The following is a 20,743-nucleotide window of genomic DNA, read 5'->3' as shown; positions in this document are numbered from 1 at the left end:
ATATCAGTGGGGAACACTTTTTGACACCACAGGAACTGGCCACATTTTTTGTGAATTAAAACACAACTAGCTCTTATATATCAAATTATGGACATAATTAAAATACCTCAAGAACACAACTCGCAGAACGAACAGGTTAAAACCAAAATCATTTTAATTACAGGAATCGAGTACAATTTTTTGCGAATCAAAACACAACTTGCTCTTCTATAAAATTATGGACATGCAGTACAAACAGGATGAAACCAAAATCATGTAGTTACAGGAACTAAGTGCAGTTTTTTGTGAACTAAAAATACACAACTTCCTCTTCCATCAAATTGTGGACAGAATAGTAGTAGTAAATTATCTCCTAATCCTCAAAAATACAGGCTGCACCTCGGAGGGGGAGGGGGAGAGGGGGCGGCAGTGAATCCAAGTGTCGGTATTCAATGTAAAATAGTCTTGAACGGCATGAAACATTGATCTTTACAATGGTCCTCGAGCAGCTCCCGGATTTTCTTATCAATAATAACTGAGAGGGGTATCACACCATAAATAAATACTAGCATAATAACCTGGACTGTTAATGAATAATAACTGAGAGGGGTTATCACACCATAAATAAATAATAGCATAATAACCTGGATTGTTAATGACAACCATACTACCTCAGAGAATGTCAAATGCCTGTATGGATGAAGACCTATTATTAATAAGTATTTATAAATAGGCATTGAATTTCTTTAAATTGAAGACCAGTACGATATTACCTCAAAGGCTCAAACTGAATATCACAGGCTCGTTGAATGCTAGACACCATATCGCCTCAGAGCTTTACTTAAGGCTGGCATTACATTATATGCTTGATAGGATCTTCTCAGCTCAATAATGGAACCCACCTGAACAAGTGCAAGACTAGTCAGGATGTTCACCCAGCAAAATAGATACCAGTTGAAAAGAAAAAGAAATCACAGATGGCAGTGTACAGGACTCTTAAGTCCTCACTTGCAGCGCCATTTGTCCATGGACAATCACTACACACACACACACACACACATATATATATATATGTTATAGTATATGTATGTATGTATGTATGTATGTATGTATGAGGTGTAGGAAAATAATAGCAGCAGTGGGGTGGCACCAATTGCATGCCTATGATGGAAACGTGAAAAGCAAGTAAAGAATTCATGGAGAAGGAAAACAATTTTTACTGATTCCTTGTTCAATTGTCAGGTGACTAGAATTTTTGTCAAATTGAGTTTTTTAAAAGCTCTTTCCAACGTTGTTGGTGTCACAGAGGAAGGGTAAAAAAGTTTAACGTCTTATTAGAAAGTTGGAGTTTTTCAAAATTAAAGTTGCAATCATGCTACTTTCATTTTAATCTATATTTTAGGGGGAAAAGTAGTTATTATTATTATTATTATTTTTGAATAACAGAAAACTTTCATTAAAAATTAGATAAAAGAGTACAAAGTAGAAGGGGAGAGGTAAACCCTCTTAACCTCCCCTAGGGAAACAACAAACAAATTACAACATAGCCCAAAACATTTGTTCCCTTCCCACCCCCTAGCTTAGCAAGAGTATCCGCAAAGCAGTTGACACTTCTCTTTACCCACTGTAACTGAATTTCTAAATCTTGTGCTAACTGATTAAACAATCTTTTCTCATTAGCATACTTCCACGGACCGCCATATTCTTTTTGCAGTCAGCTTATGACCAGTTTTTAATCCCCTTCAACAATAAGCTTGTGACAGTTCAACTCCTTATGATTTTGATGTCCTTGTATAGGTCATCAAGTTATCTATCAAACAGGATGAATATCTTGTAAATCTAGCATGTTTTGAGAGTGATAGTTGTTTTACTAATAAATACAGTGTCGGTTTGCAAATAGGATTTGGTTGTTCCTATTTTTTTGTTTCTCTTACAATTGTTTCTTCTTTATTTAGTTTTAGGAGGATTGGTGATGAGTTACTGGAATACCTATGGATCTGTCTTAGTTTTGAAGTAGCTAAAAGCTGTTTCTAGTCAATTTCATGGTTGAAATTGGAGTTCGTGAAGAGGATTCGAGCCCTTACATTTTTTATAAATAGTAATTTTTATTGATATCTGAACCCTTATTTTGAGTCTAAAATAGTCATTATAATTGAAATTTAAGAGTTGATTTAATGGAATACAAGTTCGTTTTCAAGTTGAATATGGACGAGAGTATGATCTTTTTTCTCTATTTCCTCTCCCTATCTCTAAAGGTTTAGGCTTTCTTCTCTTTCTCTTCTTTGTTTAGATCTGAACCTCTTCCTTTCATAGTTTAGATTATTTAATTCCTCTTTCTTACCCAAGACATACACCCTAGTAAGAACTTTCTCCTTCCCATCCTATATTGGCCTACTTTTTGGGTCCTATACAGCAATTCGTTTTACAGACTTGTAAGCAGAATCTTTTAATATATTCATAGTGTCATTTTATGTTATGGACGCCTTCCTCGGGAAGACGTACCATCGCCGCCGGCAGCAACAGGCCCCGGGCCCACCGCCAGCAGCAGCAAGGATTCAGTGATGCTCATCCTACCCAGCTCGGCAACAGCAGCCTTATCTAGATTAGATTAGATTAGCTCATTTTGCTTGTTCTTATCTCTTATCTTATCTTGTTAATAGCTTATCAGATTAGGATTAGCTTAGCTTATCTTATCTTGTTAGTAGCTTATCAGATTAGGATTGGCTTAGCTTATCCTTAGCAAGATAAAACTGGAAGTCTCCCTATTCAGCAAGGAGACTCCCTTTGATTAGGACTCTTGTAATCTCCTATTTAAGGAGACCCCATTATTGAATGAGACATCAAATTATTCAGTCAAGAGTGAGTTAGGAGAGTTGGTGATCTCTTGGACAAATCACCTAAGGTGCCAAGATAGGTTCATCACGAGCAGGAAGGAACAAGGGAAAACAGGAGGTTTTCCCCGTGGACCGACCCGTGACGAGATCCTATTCCCGGGCCCTCAACATTTTACCATTTCAAAATAATAATCATGAAAATAGGTCATCACATTATCCACTATAACATAAGATGGAGGTGGACAAGAAATATCAGCATATTTGTACAGGGGTGCATATAATATGCAATTTTAATCAATGCATTTCTCATATCTGCTAAGTGAAAACCTGTTCACCATGTAGAAAGTCATTTCTTCCTATTATGACAGAAGAATCTAAGAGACAGTAGCTAGGGAAGAAGCCATTATAGCAGATATGCACTGGGGGTAGACAATTGTAATTTGGTTTATTCTTTGTGGGTTTGCTGTATGCTCTTGGGCCTTTCTAGCTATCTCAGATTAGCAATTTTTTTTTCTTTTCCCTTTTTGGTCATCTCTTTTCATCAGTAATAAAATTCTCTTTAATCTGTTATCAATTAAAAAAGAAAATATACACATTAAATCATCAATACTGCATTCCAGGGTATTGTACTTCTCAAAGAGGTTTCAATTTCTATTTTGGAGAAAATAAGCTCTTTAAGATTCCAACTTTTTTTTTTTTTGTAAATGTTAACCGAGTCTTTGAAGACTTACAAAGTTGGCTACTGCGACATTTGTAGCAATAACTAAAGAAAAGTATGCAGACTATGATATCCACATCACTAGATAAAATCATCACTATACCATTTCAAATTATGGAAGAGAAATATCCAAACATGGCTGATGGCTTCTAATCCAAAGTAAACATTGAATAAAATTCCCGCCCTGTATTTCATTGTCGACTTCATGTCAAAGATGAGACTTGTTTTCTGGAATTATTTAGGCTACTCCAAGTTATCTTCTCAATCAAATGGGAAGCATATTACTTTCTGTCGTGTTTATGAATTTCCCTTTGTACATGTATAACACAAAAATAGAAGACCATGAACAGAAAAGAAAGTTCAAATCTAAACAGAAAACTGAGAAGCATAAGAAGTTAGGTGCTAAGAGATGCTTTTGAACTGGGTGAATATATGTAAAAATAATTCATTCAAGTGTTTTTCAGGCTCAGGGATTGTAATGGTCTCCTGACTTACAGTACATGCAACAGCCTTACTGTCCTATTGTTGTTAAGGTACTTACAATAATTAAGACTGATGTGAAGCCTATTGCAAATCCCTCATTGATACGCCGTAGATGATGATCAAGCAAGGTTGATGAAGTGGCCAAAATGCTTAACAATAAACCACCTGCATTACTTTCCAAGTAATCAGCAAAACCAGAGCAATTTAATATGTTTTGTGCTAATCGTAAATATGATTGGAGCTAGACAATGTTCTCATAATCATATCTTCAAAGATAACATACCCCAAAAACGTGTGGATGCCTGAATCTTTGTTAAATACTCGACTGTGGCCTTCCCAGGCTTTATGTTTGGTATCCTTGCACCCATCTTATTCAAGTAATCTGCAATTTCCTTCGGCAAATTGGCCTACACAGGGAATTAATGATTAGAAGAATGCTAATCTGGCAGTATCAACTTTACACATTACAGTCAGTACACAAACTTGCGAGACAATAACTATCACCTATGTGAATCCAATTATTGGCCATCCCTTGGGTTGACCACAAAATTGAAACAAGTGTTTTTGGCAATCCTAGCCATTACATTTATGCAACAGTGATCACTGAATTGCATGGCCATGTTCCTGTCTGTTAAAGAAAGGGTCTATTCTCTGTAGCGTGTAAATATGGGTAACATGGTTACTTTAGAAAGTTACTAATTAGAGATATAGTAGTAACTTTTATTTATTCTACATTTTAGGTTTATTGATACTGATTGGGCTGGTTCACCTTTAGAAGGCTGTCTACTACAGGACATTGTACTTTCCTAGGGTAGTTTGGTTACCTGGAAAAGTAAGAGACAAAGTGTAATAGCACAGTCAGGTGTTGAAGCTGTGTATTGAATGGGAGGACTAAACACATCAAAGTCAATTGCCATCTTGTTTGGGAAAGATTGTTGAGGTAAAGATATTACTACACTCTATGTTACCTGAGAAAATCAATTTGCTAATTGTTCACAAAGGCCTTAAATTGACCTCAGGTTGACTTCATTTGTTACAAGCTGGGACTATATGGCATACTTACCAGCTTGATTAAGAGAGTCAAAGAAAGCATCTAATTCTGTATGGCATGTAAATATGGGAAGTAATGGTCACTTTAGAAAGTTACTAATTAGGGGTACAAAGATAATTTTTATTTATTTTAAGCTTTGGTCCATGAAACTTAAGTGTGTGTTTGTGTGTATAAAAGAGAGTTTAGGTCAATGGGACTAGGATTTTGAAGACTATAATCTCTCTTTCTTCTATTCTCTATTTTCTCCACTTTCACCTCTTCTCCTTTTTACTTATCTAACACCTCAGGCCAGATCAGAAGACTACACTGTCCAATTGAAAAACCTGTACACATATACACACAAAAGAAAAGATAATACAATATAAGGGTTCAAAAAAGGTGGAGGGGAAGAAGACATATGCAAAGTTCCAAAGTTCAGTAGGGGCGGTGACCCAATTGTTGGAGGCGTCCGAGGAAGTTCTAAAGCCAATTGCTGGGTTAAAGGAGGAGGAAAAGGATGGTGGAGTTGCTGTAGAAAAGAAGACCGAGGAAATTCTATCAGGCACCAAGGAGGTAAAGGGAGCAGTGCTGGAGATTGAGAACCTGGCTGATAGAGACGTTGGAAATGGAAAGAGTTTAGGATTGTTCTTTTGGGGCAGAGAAGAGTTTGCTAGGAAAGATATTGAGGCTTTTGAGAAAAGCAAGAGGGAAGAGAGGCTGAAGAAGATTATCGTAGGGGTAGGAGGAGAGACGAAGAAGGAGGATGGAGATGAACAGGAAGAAGTGTTTGAAAGAGATGGTTAATGTTTTTTGGGGAGAAGCGTGGGTTAGCATGCCTCTGTTAGCATGTTTTTGTGGAGATTGAATCGCTTGCTTTCTTTTGAGGTCTATGGAGTATTTGCTATTTCTTTCTTTAGCTGTTGTTTCTTTGATATTTTGGATTTTCGCAATCCGGGTGCTTCCTCATCACCCTCTGATGATTGTATTGAGACTTTTTTATTTTAATGAATGTTTTCTTTTCTTTTTTACTCTTCGAAAAACAGTTCCAGTTTCTGGATGGTTTTGGTTGACTATTTGGAAAAAAAAACCTACAAGCCTTGTGAGTTATGGATGATTATCTATGGATGCTACTTACAGTGAGCATTCCTGTTATTTTTTTATCATCAATGAGATCAAAAGAGATTTATTAATAATCAGTATAACTAAATGATTGAACATACAGTCATCTTGAGAATCATGTCAAGCTAGACACAAAGCTTCTCACAAAAACCCAACTCCTAACCAGCACAAATGGAAACTATATCAGAAAAAAAAAAAAAAAACAAAAAGCAGCCATGCTGGGTGATAAGCCCAAGTACAGCTCCAGCCTCCCCACCACTTCTTTGGACCCAACTGAATGAATTTTCAAAATGGTGCTAGAGTTTTCGCTTACTTCACAAATGTCCACTGGCTTTCACAACCATCTTCTGTCCAACAAATAACCATCTGAGTCTCCTCCCACATGATGGACTCCAAAAACTGGCATAAATCTAAGTCTCCACAGTAATGTTCATACCTAAATAGCAAGCATGTTTCTACAAAATTCAAGAGCAGCTGTTCTCTGGATCCACCTGAACAAAATATTCACATTTGCTGCTACAGCTTTAGCATGCCCAATGGGATCTTTAGCAACTCCTCACCAACATCTCTGAGCCAGCTGAAAACCACCTGAATATCATTTCCCATCTCCACATGCTGGATGCCTAAAACTGATATAAATCAATGTCTAAGCATTAATCCTTGCTTCATCCAGGTAGCAAGTGCAATCCTGCCAAGTCCAAGGGTGTCAAACATCTGGTCTTTATTTTTGATAAGTGCCAACCATCTAGCCATTTGAGCAAGAACACCATACATTCCATTTGAGGAATCCCATATATATTAGGGAAGAAGCGGAGGCTTGCTTTCATCCCAAGAAAAGATCAATTTTTTCAAAACCATAATGAAAAGAAAAATAGTATTTATTTTAAATTTCAATATATTATATTATCAGGAATTAGAGTTGCAGGGACTCTTCTAAATGGACGAATGTCTGTTGTTGGACGTGTACCAGAGTCTGACATGCCACCAATTCTTGAGGACATATTTAACATTTTCCTTTTTATCCCCTAGCTTAGTATTTTAGTTTAGCAGAAAAGAGGCTATATAAGCTATCTGCTGAATTGGTTAGAGTAAGAAAGAAACTTTAGTGAGGTAGATGGGTCTATGATCAATATGGGTTAAGGTTTTCCAAGTCACCTTGCACTCTCCTATTTTCTTCCATAGTGAAGGGTTTATCTCCTCATGTGGTGGACTACCAAGCCGAACCACATTTATCTTTTTCTTTTTATTATTTTGGATTGTACAATGGTACCATGCTGCCTATATCTTATGTCTCCTTATTTCCTTCTTTATGTTTCTGGTTTATTGTTTCTTGATGTTATAATTTCCACACAAGCTCCCATAATTTCGCTGTCTAGATCAGCCCAGGTTAAGAGTCGGATCCATAGTTTTCAAGGCATTGCCTAGGCGACTAGGCGCCCTTGGCTGGGCGCCTCGCCCAAATGCCTTGACTTTTAGCAACTAGGCACCCGCCTAGGTGACTAAGTGCCCACTTAGGCGACAAAAATGACAAGGTGGGCGCCTTTTATAATATCATTTATATTGTTGTATCTTATCAATGTATGTGTTAATACATTTTATTATATGCTATATTGATTGAAATTTAAAAGATCAAAGGGTTTAGAGAAGAGAAAAAGAATGAAAGAAAGAAAAGAAAGAGGAAAGAAAGAATAGAACAATAAAGTTCTTTTTTTATCAATAACTGTGAAATTTTCTATTCTCTCTCTAATTAAATAAAACAGAAACTCCATCCTTGTTTTTTTTTCTATTTTACTTTCCATCTTGAATATTTATCATATAAAGTTAATAACCTTCTTTAGCTGCTAATTAATATGAATTTGCTCTATTAAATACTTATTATAGTAGTATTATTTTTGAAAATAATGAATTAATATATGTAAAAGATTTTTATCTTTTAGATGTGATGATTTGCCACATTTTTAGAGAAAATTTAATGTTCTCAATAAAGAGGATTACTATTTTTTCAATTAACATACATGTTGAATGGTATATAAAACTAGGAAACTACAAAAGTCAGTTTTTTATATTATAAAATTTTTATCGCCTAGGTGATGCCTAGGCGCCCCAGTCTCGCCCAGAATTGTCACTCCTCACCCAAAACTAGAGCCTTTTTTTTTGAAAGAGGTAATGTATTATTATATTAAAAAAAGAAGAAGAAAAATATCCCCCCACAACAAGAAGCTGATTGGGGCTATACAGCAGCTTTATAAAAATGTTATATACAGGATACAAAAAGAGAATCTCAAAACAAAAAAAAAAATCCTTATAACTGTTGAAGATTAATTAGTTTTATGATGTTTTTTTTTTGATGAATTTTTTATGATGTTTTTCTGAGTAGATGTTTTATGTTAGTTGTTAGATAGGAGGTGGGGACCACAGTAGTTATGTGAGTCTAAATTTTATTATGTTTTTTGAGTGTTATATATGCTGTTTTATGTTTTGCCACCCTATAAGGGCATAGTTGTCTTTGTACTGTTCTATTATTTTAGTATAAATAATAAGTGAAGGGGGCGGCCAGATTATATCTCTCTTTTCTTTCAACTTCTCTTCTTCTCTTCTTCTCTTCTTCTCCTTCTCTCTTCCTTCTCTCTTCAAGAAACTACTTTCTTTCATATTTTTTTAATTCAGCAGATTTCTACTTGGTATCAGAGCATCGGCTAGGGTTTCTTGAAGCATTCTCATGCAGCCCTAGATCAGCCGACTACATGAAGTAGTAAAGGGCTGATTGATCTGCTGCTATAGATTGCCCAATTCTTAGAGTTTTTGGTGGGATCTAGACATCAGGGAGGTGATCTACTGTTCGGCATCAAAATCAAGAAGAACTAGAGTACAGGGAAGAGTCCCAGAAAAGTTGGACTCTTTGTTTTTGATCTGATCTTGGACGCCCAGGTATTGTTAGTTTTCTTTTGATTTTCTGAAGAGGGCAGTTTGGTTTTTGAAATTTTCTAGGCCTCCCGGAGTGATCGATTCACTTTTCTCTCTGTTGGGAGGCGTGGGGAGGAGAGAGATTTCCCTCCAGCTAGGGTTTTCTTCTTCCGGAAGGGTTGATTTCTATGTGTGTGGTATTAAATTATTTTTTGAAGGTCTCCAATCTATTTTTTTTCTTACTGTTGAACAGTTTGAAGTAAAATGGAGAGTTGGAATACCGGGACGAAATCTATCGGTACTGTGGGACTGGGTGTTGGAGGTAGTAGTGATATTTTTGGGTCTGGGATCATTACTACAGTAAAACTTGATGGTACAAATTATTTGGAGTGGGCACAATCAGCTAAGATGGCTATTGGTGCCAGTGGAAAATTAGGGTATCTCACTAGGGAGGAGAAGAAACCTGATACAGACTCTTCCCGATGGGTGCAAGAGAATTACATGGTAATGTCTTGGTTGTGTAATTCTATGTTACCTCATATTGCAAAAAATTTCCTATGTGCTAATACTGCTAAGGAGATTTGGTATGGAGTGACTGAAACCTACCCTCAAAAGCAAAATGAAGCTAGAGCCTATCAGTTAAGAAATCAGGTGATAAGTATGAAACAGGGAGAAAAACCTCTTGATGTGTATTTCTCCATGCTGAAAACCCTGTGGCAGGAAATAGATCGCTTAGATACTATGGTATGGGAAAGTGTAAATGATGCAGCAACTTATCACAAACTGGTAGAGAGGAATAGGGTTTTTGAGTTCTTGGCAGGGCTGAACCTTGAATTTGACATTGCTAGGCAGCAAATTCTTTCTAGGGAGAGTGTGACACTCTCTCAGGCCTATGCTTTTGTCTCTGGAGAGGAGTAGGAGGAATGTATTGCTGAGACAGCCTGGGATTGACCAGTCGGCTATGGTTGGTACAACAAAACCTAAGCCGAATGGAGACAAGGGGAGTAGTGAGACTAGAAAGGAAGATAAGAAGGACTTGGTGTGTGATTATTGCAAAGAAGCCTAAGCATACCAGGGACACTTGTTGGAAGCTTCATCCAAATCTTATGCCTGCTCGGATAAGAAACAAGAAGGGAAATGCAAATGTAGCCACTACAGGAGACTCTTCAGCCCCTCTCTCCCAAACTGATTGGGAATCCATTGTAGTAGCAACAGTAAGAACAAAATTGGAGAGGTTTGGACAACTTATGAGTAAGAAATGTTCACCCAGCTCTAGCCTTCCATATGGACAGCAAAATGCAAGAGCCAACTACACCACTTCCTTTGCACATACAGATAGTTCATATGCAACTGCGAATCTTGTATCCACTTCAGGTAAGGAGGGACCTCCCTGGATTATAGACTCAGGACCATCTGAGCATATGACTAATGCCCCTACCATTTTCAATTCCTATCAGTTGTGCTCTAGTAGAGACAGAGTCTCTACAGCAAATGGTTCACATATGCCCATTGCTGGGAAGGGGACAGTTAGAGTGACCAATGATATAACTTTGTCCTCTGTTTTACATGTCCCTAGACTTCATACCAACCTATTGTCTGTTAGTTCTTTGACAAAAAATTTGAATTGTTCTGTGACCTTTCTTCCTGGTAATTGTGTTTTGCAGGATAGGAGTCAAAGAAGATGATTGGGAGTGGTCGTGAGGTGAATGGAGTCTACCTTCTGGATGAGATTCCGAGACATCAGGGCCATCATGTTAGCAGCAGCAGTAGTAGTGGGTCAGAGTCAGTAAACCAGATTATGCTTTGGCACAATCGCTTGGGACATCTTTCTTTTAGTTCTTTGAAATGTCTTTTCCCAAAATTGTTTGAGTCTGTTCAATTATCTACTTTGGAGTGTGAGAGTTGTCAGTTAGGAAAGCATTGTATACAGTCTTTTAAACCAAGTAATAAAAGAAGTACTGCTTTTAATATTGTTCACACTGATGTATGGGGGCCATATCAAATCCCTTCCATGGGAGGATTTCGTTACTTTCTCCTGTTTGGGGATGATTATACACGATATTCTTGGATATATTTGATGAGATCACGTGATGAGGTTCCTAACTTAGTACAACAATTCCATCAGATGGTTCTCACACAATTTGGAGTGAGAACTAAGGTTTTTAGATCAGATAATGCCAGAGAGTACTTTGAGAAGGACCTAACCACGTATCTCTTAGAACATGGTGTAGTTCATCAGAGCAGTTGTGCATATACACCGCAACAGAATGGAGTTGTTGAGAGGAAAAACAGACACATTGTGGAGGTGGCAAGGAGTCTTATGGTGTGTGCTTCAGTTCCTGTGCAGTTCTGGGGAGATGCAGTTCTTACAGCCGTACATGTGATTAACCGTGTTCCTTCACGGACTTTGGGGTTTAAGGTGACATTTAGCCTCCTTTTTCCAGATGGAGAGATATTTCATATACCTTTGAGGGTTTTTGACTGTGTTTCTTTTGTTCACATTCTTGGCCCTCATCCCAAGAAATTGGATCCTAAGGCCAAGAAATGTGTTTTTCTTAGGTATGCTCAGAACCAAAAGGGGTATTGTTGTTATGACCCAATGTCGAGGAGAAGATGTCACTATGGATGTTACCTTTTTTGAATCCACATTCTTCTCGAGTGGTTCTCCTCAGGGGGAGAGTTTTTGTTATGGGCCCGAGCGTAGGATCGCGTCACGGGTCGTTCCACGACAGGAACCCCTGATCTTCCCTTGCCTTTGGTCTTACGCACAGACCCTATTTTGCCTATCTAGTGGGTGATTTGTCCAAGAGACCACCCGAACTCTCCCTTGGGGTGATTTGTCCAAGAGACCACCCAAACTCTCCTCACTCTTTTCTTGGCTGGAAAACTGAATGCTTTATTTCAATTCGTGGCTCCTTTAATAGGAGCTTACAGAAGGAAATTCCTAATTAAACTCAAACTCCAACTTGAACTCAAACTCCTAATTACCTACTCCTATTGGTAACTCACTCTTACTTAAGATAAGATAAAGATGAGATTAAGATAAAGCTAAGGGATAAGGGATAAGATAAGGATAAGGTAAGCTGGCGGCGAGTTGGCTTGATGTGTCCAGATAAGGGTGGGCCCACCCCCATGAGCTGTCGTGTGGGCCCCGCTCTACTGCTGCTGCCGGGTGCGTGCGCGCGGCTCATGGTGCCACTGCCGCGCGGTGCGTGCGCGCAGTGCTGCTGCCGCGCAGTGCGTGCGCGCGCCTCATGGTGCTGCTACCGTGCTGCTGCCTGGCGGTGCGTGTTGCGCCATGGTGCCGGTGCCGTGTGTGTGCGCGATGCGTGCTGGCGTGCAGTGCGTGCGGTGCGCGCTGCTGCCTGGCGGTGCGTGCTGCGCGCCATCGGCGGTGCATGCTGCAGTGCTGCCAGGCGGTGCCCACTGTTGTGCGGCCTATTGTGCGGGCTGCTGCCTATGACTGTGCCGCGGTGCCTTGCCGGATGGTGTGACCATAACAGTTTTGGGGAGGAGAACTCACAATTTGTTCCTCTTCCTGTTTCTGTGGTACCTCCATCAGTTCAGCCAGTATCTACATCAGTTCAGCCACCACCTGCACAGTTCAGCCAGCATCGGTTCAGCTAGCACCTGCACCCACAGTTTCATTACCTAAGCCACTACGGGCAGCCTCACAGCAATATCAACGCCGGCAGATGATGGTTGACTCCACACATCCTCGACCCACACCACTCTCTGTCAATCCTTCTGAAACTCTAGATTCGGCAGATACAATTCCAGGTATTCCTCTTGAGCCTGTTATGTTTCCTGATGATAATGTTTTTGTCCCTAACACCATTGTTGCAGTTGATCCCACTGACCTTGATCTTCCCATTGCACTTCGTAAGGGGAAGAGAAAGTGTACAGCCCATTGCATTTCACACCATCTTTCCTACAATGCCTTATCACCCTCCTACCGTGCTTTTCTTTCTTCCCTGGATTCTATGTCTATACCCAGAAATGTTACTGAGGCTCTCTCCAAACCCGAGTGGAAAACAGCCATGCAAGATGAGATGGATGCTTTGGTCAAAAACCAAACTTGGAAAATAGTTGATCTCCCCCCAGACAGGGAGACAGTCGGATGTCGATGGGTATTCACAGTGAAGTATAAGGCTGATGGCAAGATAAAGAGGTACAAGGCAAGATTGGTAGCAAAAGGGTATACTCAGACCTATGGTGTTGATTATCTGGAAACCTTTGCACCAGTAGCTAAGATGAGTTCAGTTCGTATTCTTTTATCTCTAGCAGTCACCTATTCATGGCCCTTGTTCCAGCTTGATGTCAAAAATGCTTTCCTCAATGGTGACTTACAGGAGGAGGTATATATGGACATTCCAGTAGGCTTTTATGAAAATGTTGGTAAAGGAAAGGTGTGCAGACTCAGAAAATCTCTATATGGACTGAAACAGTCACCTAGGTCTTGGTTTGACAGGTTCAGAGGGGCACTCACCCGTTTTGGATACACATAGTTTGATCACACCCTCTTTGTGAAGAGGAGAGATGCTTTGGTGTCAATTCTGATTGTGTATGTGGATGATATAGTGGTGACAGGAAATGATCTGGAGGGGATTGATGACCTAAAAAAATCATTGCAGAAAGAATTTGAGATCAATGATCTTGGTGAGCTCAAATACTTCTTAGGGATTGAAGTTGCAAGATCCAAGCATGGGATCTTCATTTCATAGAGAAAATATGTACTTGACCTACTGCGAGAGACTGGGAAGCTGGGGACCAAACCAGCAGATACTCCTATTGATCCAAATCACAGAATTAATGGTGAAAATGGTGAATTGGTAAAGGATGTGGGGAGATATCAAAGAATGGTGGGTCGATTGCTGTATTTGTGTATGACACGACCAGATATTTCTTATGCTGTCAGTGTTGTGAGTCAGTACATGCATGCACCTCGGGTTCAGCACTGGGAAGCTATTGAGAGAATACTTGCATATCTGAAAAAGCACCCTGGCATAGGCATTCTTTTCTCAAATCATGAGAATCTGAAGCTAGAATCCTATACGGATGCAGACTGGGCAGGATGCTTAGATGTCAGGAGGTCTACATCAGGAGTGTGTACCTTTATAGGTGGAAACTTGATCTCCTGGAAGAGTAAGAAGCAAGTGGCTGTGGCAAGGTCAAGTGCAGAGGCTAAGTATAGATCCATGGCTCATGGTGTCTCAGAACTTCTTTGGGTTAGATCTCTTTTGAGTGAGATTGGGGTGAAAGCAGAGGAACCTATGATGTTATACTGTGACAATCAGGCTGCAATCAATATTGCCCACAATCCAATTCAGCATGATAGGACAAAAACACATTGAAGTTGATAGACACTTTATAAGAGAAAGGGTAACAACCGGAGAAGTGTGTTTGCCTTATGTCTCTTCAGAGTTGCAACTGGCTGATGTTCTCACTAAAGAGGTGGAAAGGAACAAGCTTGAACATGATCTACGCAAGTTGGGAATGTGTGACATTTACTCCCAACTTGAAGGGGAGTGTTGAAGATTAATTAGTTTTATGATGTTTTTCTGAGTAGATGTTTTATGTTAGTTGTTAGATAGGAGGTGGGGACCACAGTAGTTATGTGAGTCCAAATTTTATTATGTTTTTTGAGTGTTATATATGTTGTTTTATGTTTTGCCACCCTATAAGGGCATAATTGTCTTTATACTGTTCTATTATTTTAGTATAAATAATAAGTGAAGGGGGCGGCCAGATTATTGCTCTCTTTTCTTTCAACTTCTCCTCTTCTCTTCTTCTCCTTCTCTCTTCCTTCTCTCTTCAAGAAACTACTTTCTTTCATATTTTTTTAATTCAGCAGATTTCTACTATAACTAATGTCTTTGAAAGGCTTATGAACCCCCCACCCAAGAGTATAATAACTGACCCCACATAGACTTAACAATGTCACCATTGTTGAAAATGTGGAAAACTAGAACCTTTTGTTGGCAGGTCATGCCCCAAAAGGTTCAAACTTGTGAAATTCAATTGATCCCTATCTCCCACACCTGCTCTCCTTGTAAAACTAATGATCAGAGAACCTATTGTCTCCTTGTCTCCTGTGCTTATGTTCCAGGGATTTGGAGTCATTTTTTCCATCGTCAATATCCTTGGCAGCCTCCAGAAAACATTTCTCACTAGCATAAGAGATGGTCTTCCATTCACAAAATGATTTGTCTACTTTCACTTATTTTGGTTCCTAGAGTGAGTAGTGTTACGCTACACAAATGAACTCATTTCTGGTATTGCCACGCATCCATTGCAACATCCTCATCTCCACTACAATAATTTGTAGGTTTGTTTCTTTTTGATTGCCCAAAACTCTAGAAGTTGACATATCTGGGGAAAGAGAAGTGAAACTAGCAATCCCATCATCAACCTGCACTATATCTGCATATTTAGTCATAAATTGAATGTCAAAATTGCATTATATGGGTCTCATTAAAAAGTAAGTCCACCATTCTGTCTACACTACTTGTGCATATAGAGGGGAAAAACCCCCTGTACAACATCAAAGTATTTTACAAAGATTATCTTGAGGTTATGATTTCATGAGATATTTCTAGTGCATCAAGTAAAAAAGTAACATAAACCAACTCAGTAGGAAAAAAAAAGGAAAAAACATACACCTAAAAATCTATATAAATCTCTCTCTTTATACTTTTGTTTCCATATGATGGTGGTGTTTAAGAAGAAACTAGTGTAAAAGGATGACACTCAGGTTGTCATTGTATCACAAAAGTGGGATTAGCAATTCCTCTTAATCCAATGCAACCCTAGGAGCAGATGCATGAGATTGACAATTGCAAAAAGTTCGAGTTTAAATGAAAGACATTTAGTTTATTTTGATCTATAAACCATATAGTTTTGCATGTAACTGAGGATCAAGACCAACCATTTGAGATGTCTCGCCTAGGAGATTGATGTGCCAAAAAATCAGCATGGTTAGGTCATTTTTTACCACAGTTGTCATTAAATTACTCAAAAGTGATCAATTTGAATTTTGATCCATATTATCTAGTACATGGGCTCCATTTAATGGTAGGCCCTGATCCTTTGTTACCATATAAGGCTTGAGCCAAAAGTCATTAGTTTTCTCTTGAGCTTTTTGCAACATTACCCAAAGCAGAATATAACACAAGCAATCATTTTAGAAGTTTAATCAAGATAACATTCATAATTTCAGAATAATCCAATACTAAGTTCATGTGAAACTTACAATGTCAAATATATTGAATACAAAGACAAAAAAACCATATATAGAATAGTAAACCCATGGTTCTGCACCAACTGAAGTGTTGGGGTTCAATATCTCTTTTATGTGTTCCCAAAATGGTGAGCCAAGAAGACTGCAAAGAAAGGATTCATATTAGAAAGTTGGATGAATAGCCTTTTCCTGATAAGGAGAATTCTGGAAATAAAGCACAGTACAAAAGTTGTTCTTTCTACATGTCAGTATCATGAGTTATTGGGCTGGTAAATGCAAAAGGAATTTTATGGTATCATCATCTGTATGCCACCAAGGGTATACAATGGAAATGTATGATGTGTATGAAGGGGGATGAGACCAATGCTTGACAAATCCCTCTACACTCTTGCATAAAAGACAGAAAAATTGGATGATAACAACCATTAAAATCAATCCCAATTATTTAGATCATTTTTAACTCATAAAAACGTCCATTACCCAATGTTGGTCCCAGCTATCTGGTGTCTTGGGAGGGGTAGACTGGATGTGGTCCTAACCTTTGGCATTTTTTACACAAAGTGGCCACTCTCAAACTCAAATTTGTGTTCTCACGCTTGCCAACCCAAGAATTTTTAATGCACAAGTGCACATCAAATAGTTGTTAGTGCCAAAAGAACAGTATGAGGCACAGTTAGGTGTTAGTATATCAACTAATGGAGAAATTGGATGGGTTCCATCAGGTTGAGGACCAAACAAATGCCAATGTAGTATTAAACTAACCCGCATACAACCCAAGATACTTATTCCTCAATCCAAGAACAAATAAGGTCAGGAAGAATTAGGTCATACAAGGCAGTGTTTTAAAAGTGCAAGGTGCAAAAATACAAAAAAAAAAGTCAGAAAATTCAAAAAAGTTAAACATAATATTAATAAAAATATAAACTTAAGTTTTAAAAAACCTATTATCTAAAATTCAAATACATAAACATAACATGTAAAGCATATTCAAATGAAAATTTAAAAATAAAATCAAACATATAAAGCATTTTCAAGCATGTAAAACCCACAATCTCTTTTTTTCCTCAATTGCATTAATTCAAGTAGCTAATGTGATGCAAAACAGATTGCATTCTTGATTCTACGAGTCGCCTTTATACCACACCCCTCGAGGAAAGCCCGAACAAGTCCATGTTAGGATCTTAAATTCTTAATTCTCACATAAAAAATAATGATTTTATAATTTTAATTGCCTTTTAAGAAGATATTTTATTAGGATGAATGAATGAACAACACCAAAGCAGAATAGAACCCCCTATTTGTTAATGTTGTTCATTCATTCATCCTAATAAAATATCTTCTTAAAAGGCAATTAAAATTACAAAATCATTATTTTTTTTGTGAGAAATAAGAATTTAAGACCCTAACATGGACTTGTTCGGGCTTGCCTCAAGGGGCATGGTCAGGGGTGGAGCCCCTGGCCCAGCTATCAGATTCAAAAAAGAAAAAAAGAAAAAAGCGCACAATTTTGAGAATGTGCACGCCTGGGCTGCGGCACAAGGTGCATGCCTAGGCGCACCAGGCTTGTGCCTTTTGAAAGGGCCGTGTCTAGGACCTGGGCAAGGCGCATACCCTAAAATGTGCCTCAATTGTGCACCTAGGCACGCCTTTTAAATCACTGATACAAGGTGAGTACAGATGGGAAAAACTTTATAAAGAATGCATACAAGCTTCAAACACAATAATGAATTTGGCAAGAAATGAACTCATCTGAATGTCTATGCAATGCTCAAGCCTCTAAAGCGAATATCACTCTTGTTAATGTTCTTGCAATAAATATTTATAAATAGTTAAAGAGGAATTCAAGTAAACAACAAGTTTATACAACTCTTGCAAACTTCACCCTACAGACCATAATTGTCAAGGTGATGGCTTAGGCACCAAAGGAACCCATGGAGGGTCGCCTTAATCACCAAGATATTTTTTACATGGTGCTCTTGGATACTTTTATATTCTTAATTTTTTGAGGTTATAATAATAAAATAGACATTATTAAACTAAACTATTCAGTTTAATTTAAAAAACTAGTTTCTCTTTTCTCATTTGTTAGGGTTCAATCAATATATATACTGCCTTGAACTGATAAGCATGGAAGAAGTCAAAATTTTATCCAATCAACACATATTGATTATTTTCTATGAAGATTATAGACAATTAATAGTGAAAGATGGTTGTTTCCTGCTATGAAATCTAAGGAATCACCCTAGGATTCATAGTTTTTATTTAAAAAAATCACCAAGGCAACTAGGCAACAATTAATGGTAGAATACGGGTTTTATTCAAAAAACGTTGAGCTAATCCTTTTGCAGATACACTTGCGAAACAAGGGGTGGGAAGGAATCATTTGTTTTGGGTTATTTTGTAAGTTGTTGCTTCTTAAGGGGAGAGTTAAGAGCTTACCTCTCCCTCATGTTGTACTTTCTTTTCTGGTAGTTTCTTTAATGGGTCTGTACTTCTGTTATTGGTCAAAACAAAAACACCATGCCTCTAGATTCCACTACCTTACATTCACAATAAAGAAATACAATGATAGCTTAACATGAGGAGAAATGAGCTTGCATGGTCACAACACTTTCTTTTGATCTTCCAATAAAATATAACACTATCAATCAAATGAAAAAACAAATCACTCAGCGAGTGCGTGTAGGTGATTTGGTTTTGATGTGTTCACATAGTCGCAACACTTGTTATCCTCTAACAAAACATAAGCATGCTATTAATCAAACAAATAACCAAACCACTGAATGAGTGCATGCCTAGGTGATTTGGTTTTGATGATTTCACATGGTCACAACACTTTCTTGTAATCCTACAATAAAACACAAACATGCTAATAATCAAAATGCCTAATGAGTGCATACCATTTCCCTACCCCAAATGATACAATAACAACCCACTAACATATGAAAAAATAGAGAGTACCTCTAAGGTCTACCACCTTACTATGACAAGCAAGATATGCCAAGGTTGCCTAACATGTGTTATGGTGTGTTCATATGGTCACAATACTTTCCTGTTGCCTTCCAATAAAACACTAAACTACAATCAATCAAATGAAAAACCAAATCACCCAGTGGATGCATGCCTAGGTGATTTGATTCCGATGAGTTCACATGGTCACAACACTTTCTTCATCATCCAATAAGTCACAAACATGCTAATAATCAAACTTAAAACCAAATTACCTTGCAAGTGCATGCCTAGGTGATTTGGTTTCAATTAGTAAATATAAACATTTTATCAATCAAATGAAAGATGAACTTACCCAGTGAGTGCATGCTTGTTGTTGCTACTTGCTACCACAAGTGATACATGAACTACCCGTTATATGATAAAAGGGAGACTACCTCTAGAATCCACTACCTTACTGAAAATATCAAGAAATACAAAGGTAGCCTAACATGTGGAGTAATGAGTTCACATAATCATAATGCTTTCTGAGCCTCTAAAAAAATCCAAACATGCTACAAGTCTAAGGATAAACCAAATCACCTAGTGAGTGCATGCCTAGGTGATTTGGTTTTCATGAGTTCACAAAGTCACAACAATTTTTTGTGACCATCCAGCACAAATATGCTGTTATCAATTAAACGAAAAAACAAATAACCCAGCAAAGGCATGTCTGTTATTACTACACCAAATGATACATGAACAACCCACTTATCATATAAAATAGAGGCCACCTCTAGGATACTTTTATATTCTTAACTTTTTTTGAGATTATAAAAATAAAACAGACATTATTAAACTAAATTATTCAATTTGAGTTAAAATACTAGTTTCTTTTTATTATTTTTCTTATTTGTTAGGGTTCAATCAAGTATACTATCTTGAACTCTCGAAGACTTCAAAATCTGAACTAATAGGCATGGAAGAACTCAAAATTTTGTCCAAAACACATATTTTCCTAGGAAAAAAAATAGAAGCTCAGCCCAACTATTTCCTGAAATTTCTTTTCTTTCTTCAATTTTTTCATGAATATGTTGATTTTCTATGCTTTAAATGAAGATTATAAATTTTCTTATGAAGATTATAGACAATTAATAGTCAAAGATGGTTGCTGTTGCTATGGAACCAAGGGTATTACCCTAAATTCATGATTTTTATTCGGACAAAAAAAAAAAAAACCATCACCTAGGCAAGGCCTAGGTGCCTGCCTAGGCGGCTAGGGGACAAGGCACCCCCTATCACCTAGCCTCACCTCAGTGGCTTAAAAACCAGGCTACAGACATGGTAGGGCCCACAATGACTCACTACTAGACAAACATTTTCATGATCTCATCTTGTATATAGGTCAAAGAAATCCCACGATTGCATAAGCAAATTGAATATGTATTATTGGGCTTTGGTTGGAAAGAATTGCCTGAACCCTCAATCAAAACCCTATCTGACCTAAG

General features: G+C 37.9%; 1 protein-coding gene across 2 annotated transcripts in view; it reads right to left on the bottom strand.

Annotated features, from left to right (window-relative positions):
• Positions 1-123: 123 nt before the first annotated feature.
• The window catches only part of SCY2 (SecY protein transport family protein), a 37,089-nt gene continuing 16,469 nt past the window's right edge, over positions 124-20,743 (bottom strand). Inside the window, exons 10-15 of one of the 2 annotated variants that reach the window (XM_010257635.3) lie at positions 16,320-16,449; positions 4,298-4,421; positions 4,073-4,179; positions 753-881; positions 624-669; positions 124-514 (exon numbers count right to left, since the gene is read on the bottom strand). In XM_010257635.3, coding sequence (XP_010255937.1) covers positions 792-881; positions 4,073-4,179; positions 4,298-4,421; positions 16,320-16,449 — 451 coding nt within the window. In that variant the 3' untranslated portion in view covers positions 124-514; positions 624-669; positions 753-791. The remainder of the gene's footprint in view (positions 515-623; positions 670-752; positions 882-4,072; positions 4,180-4,297; positions 4,422-16,319; positions 16,450-20,743) is intronic. The other variant, XM_010257636.3, reaches the window with a different exon arrangement.

Source organism: Nelumbo nucifera, chromosome 1 (genome assembly GCF_055504915.1).
Source record: "Nelumbo nucifera cultivar China Antique chromosome 1, China Antique-T2T, whole genome shotgun sequence".
Taxonomy (NCBI): Eukaryota; Viridiplantae; Streptophyta; class Magnoliopsida; order Proteales; family Nelumbonaceae; genus Nelumbo; species Nelumbo nucifera.
This window is presented reverse-complemented; position numbering and strand designations above follow the sequence as displayed.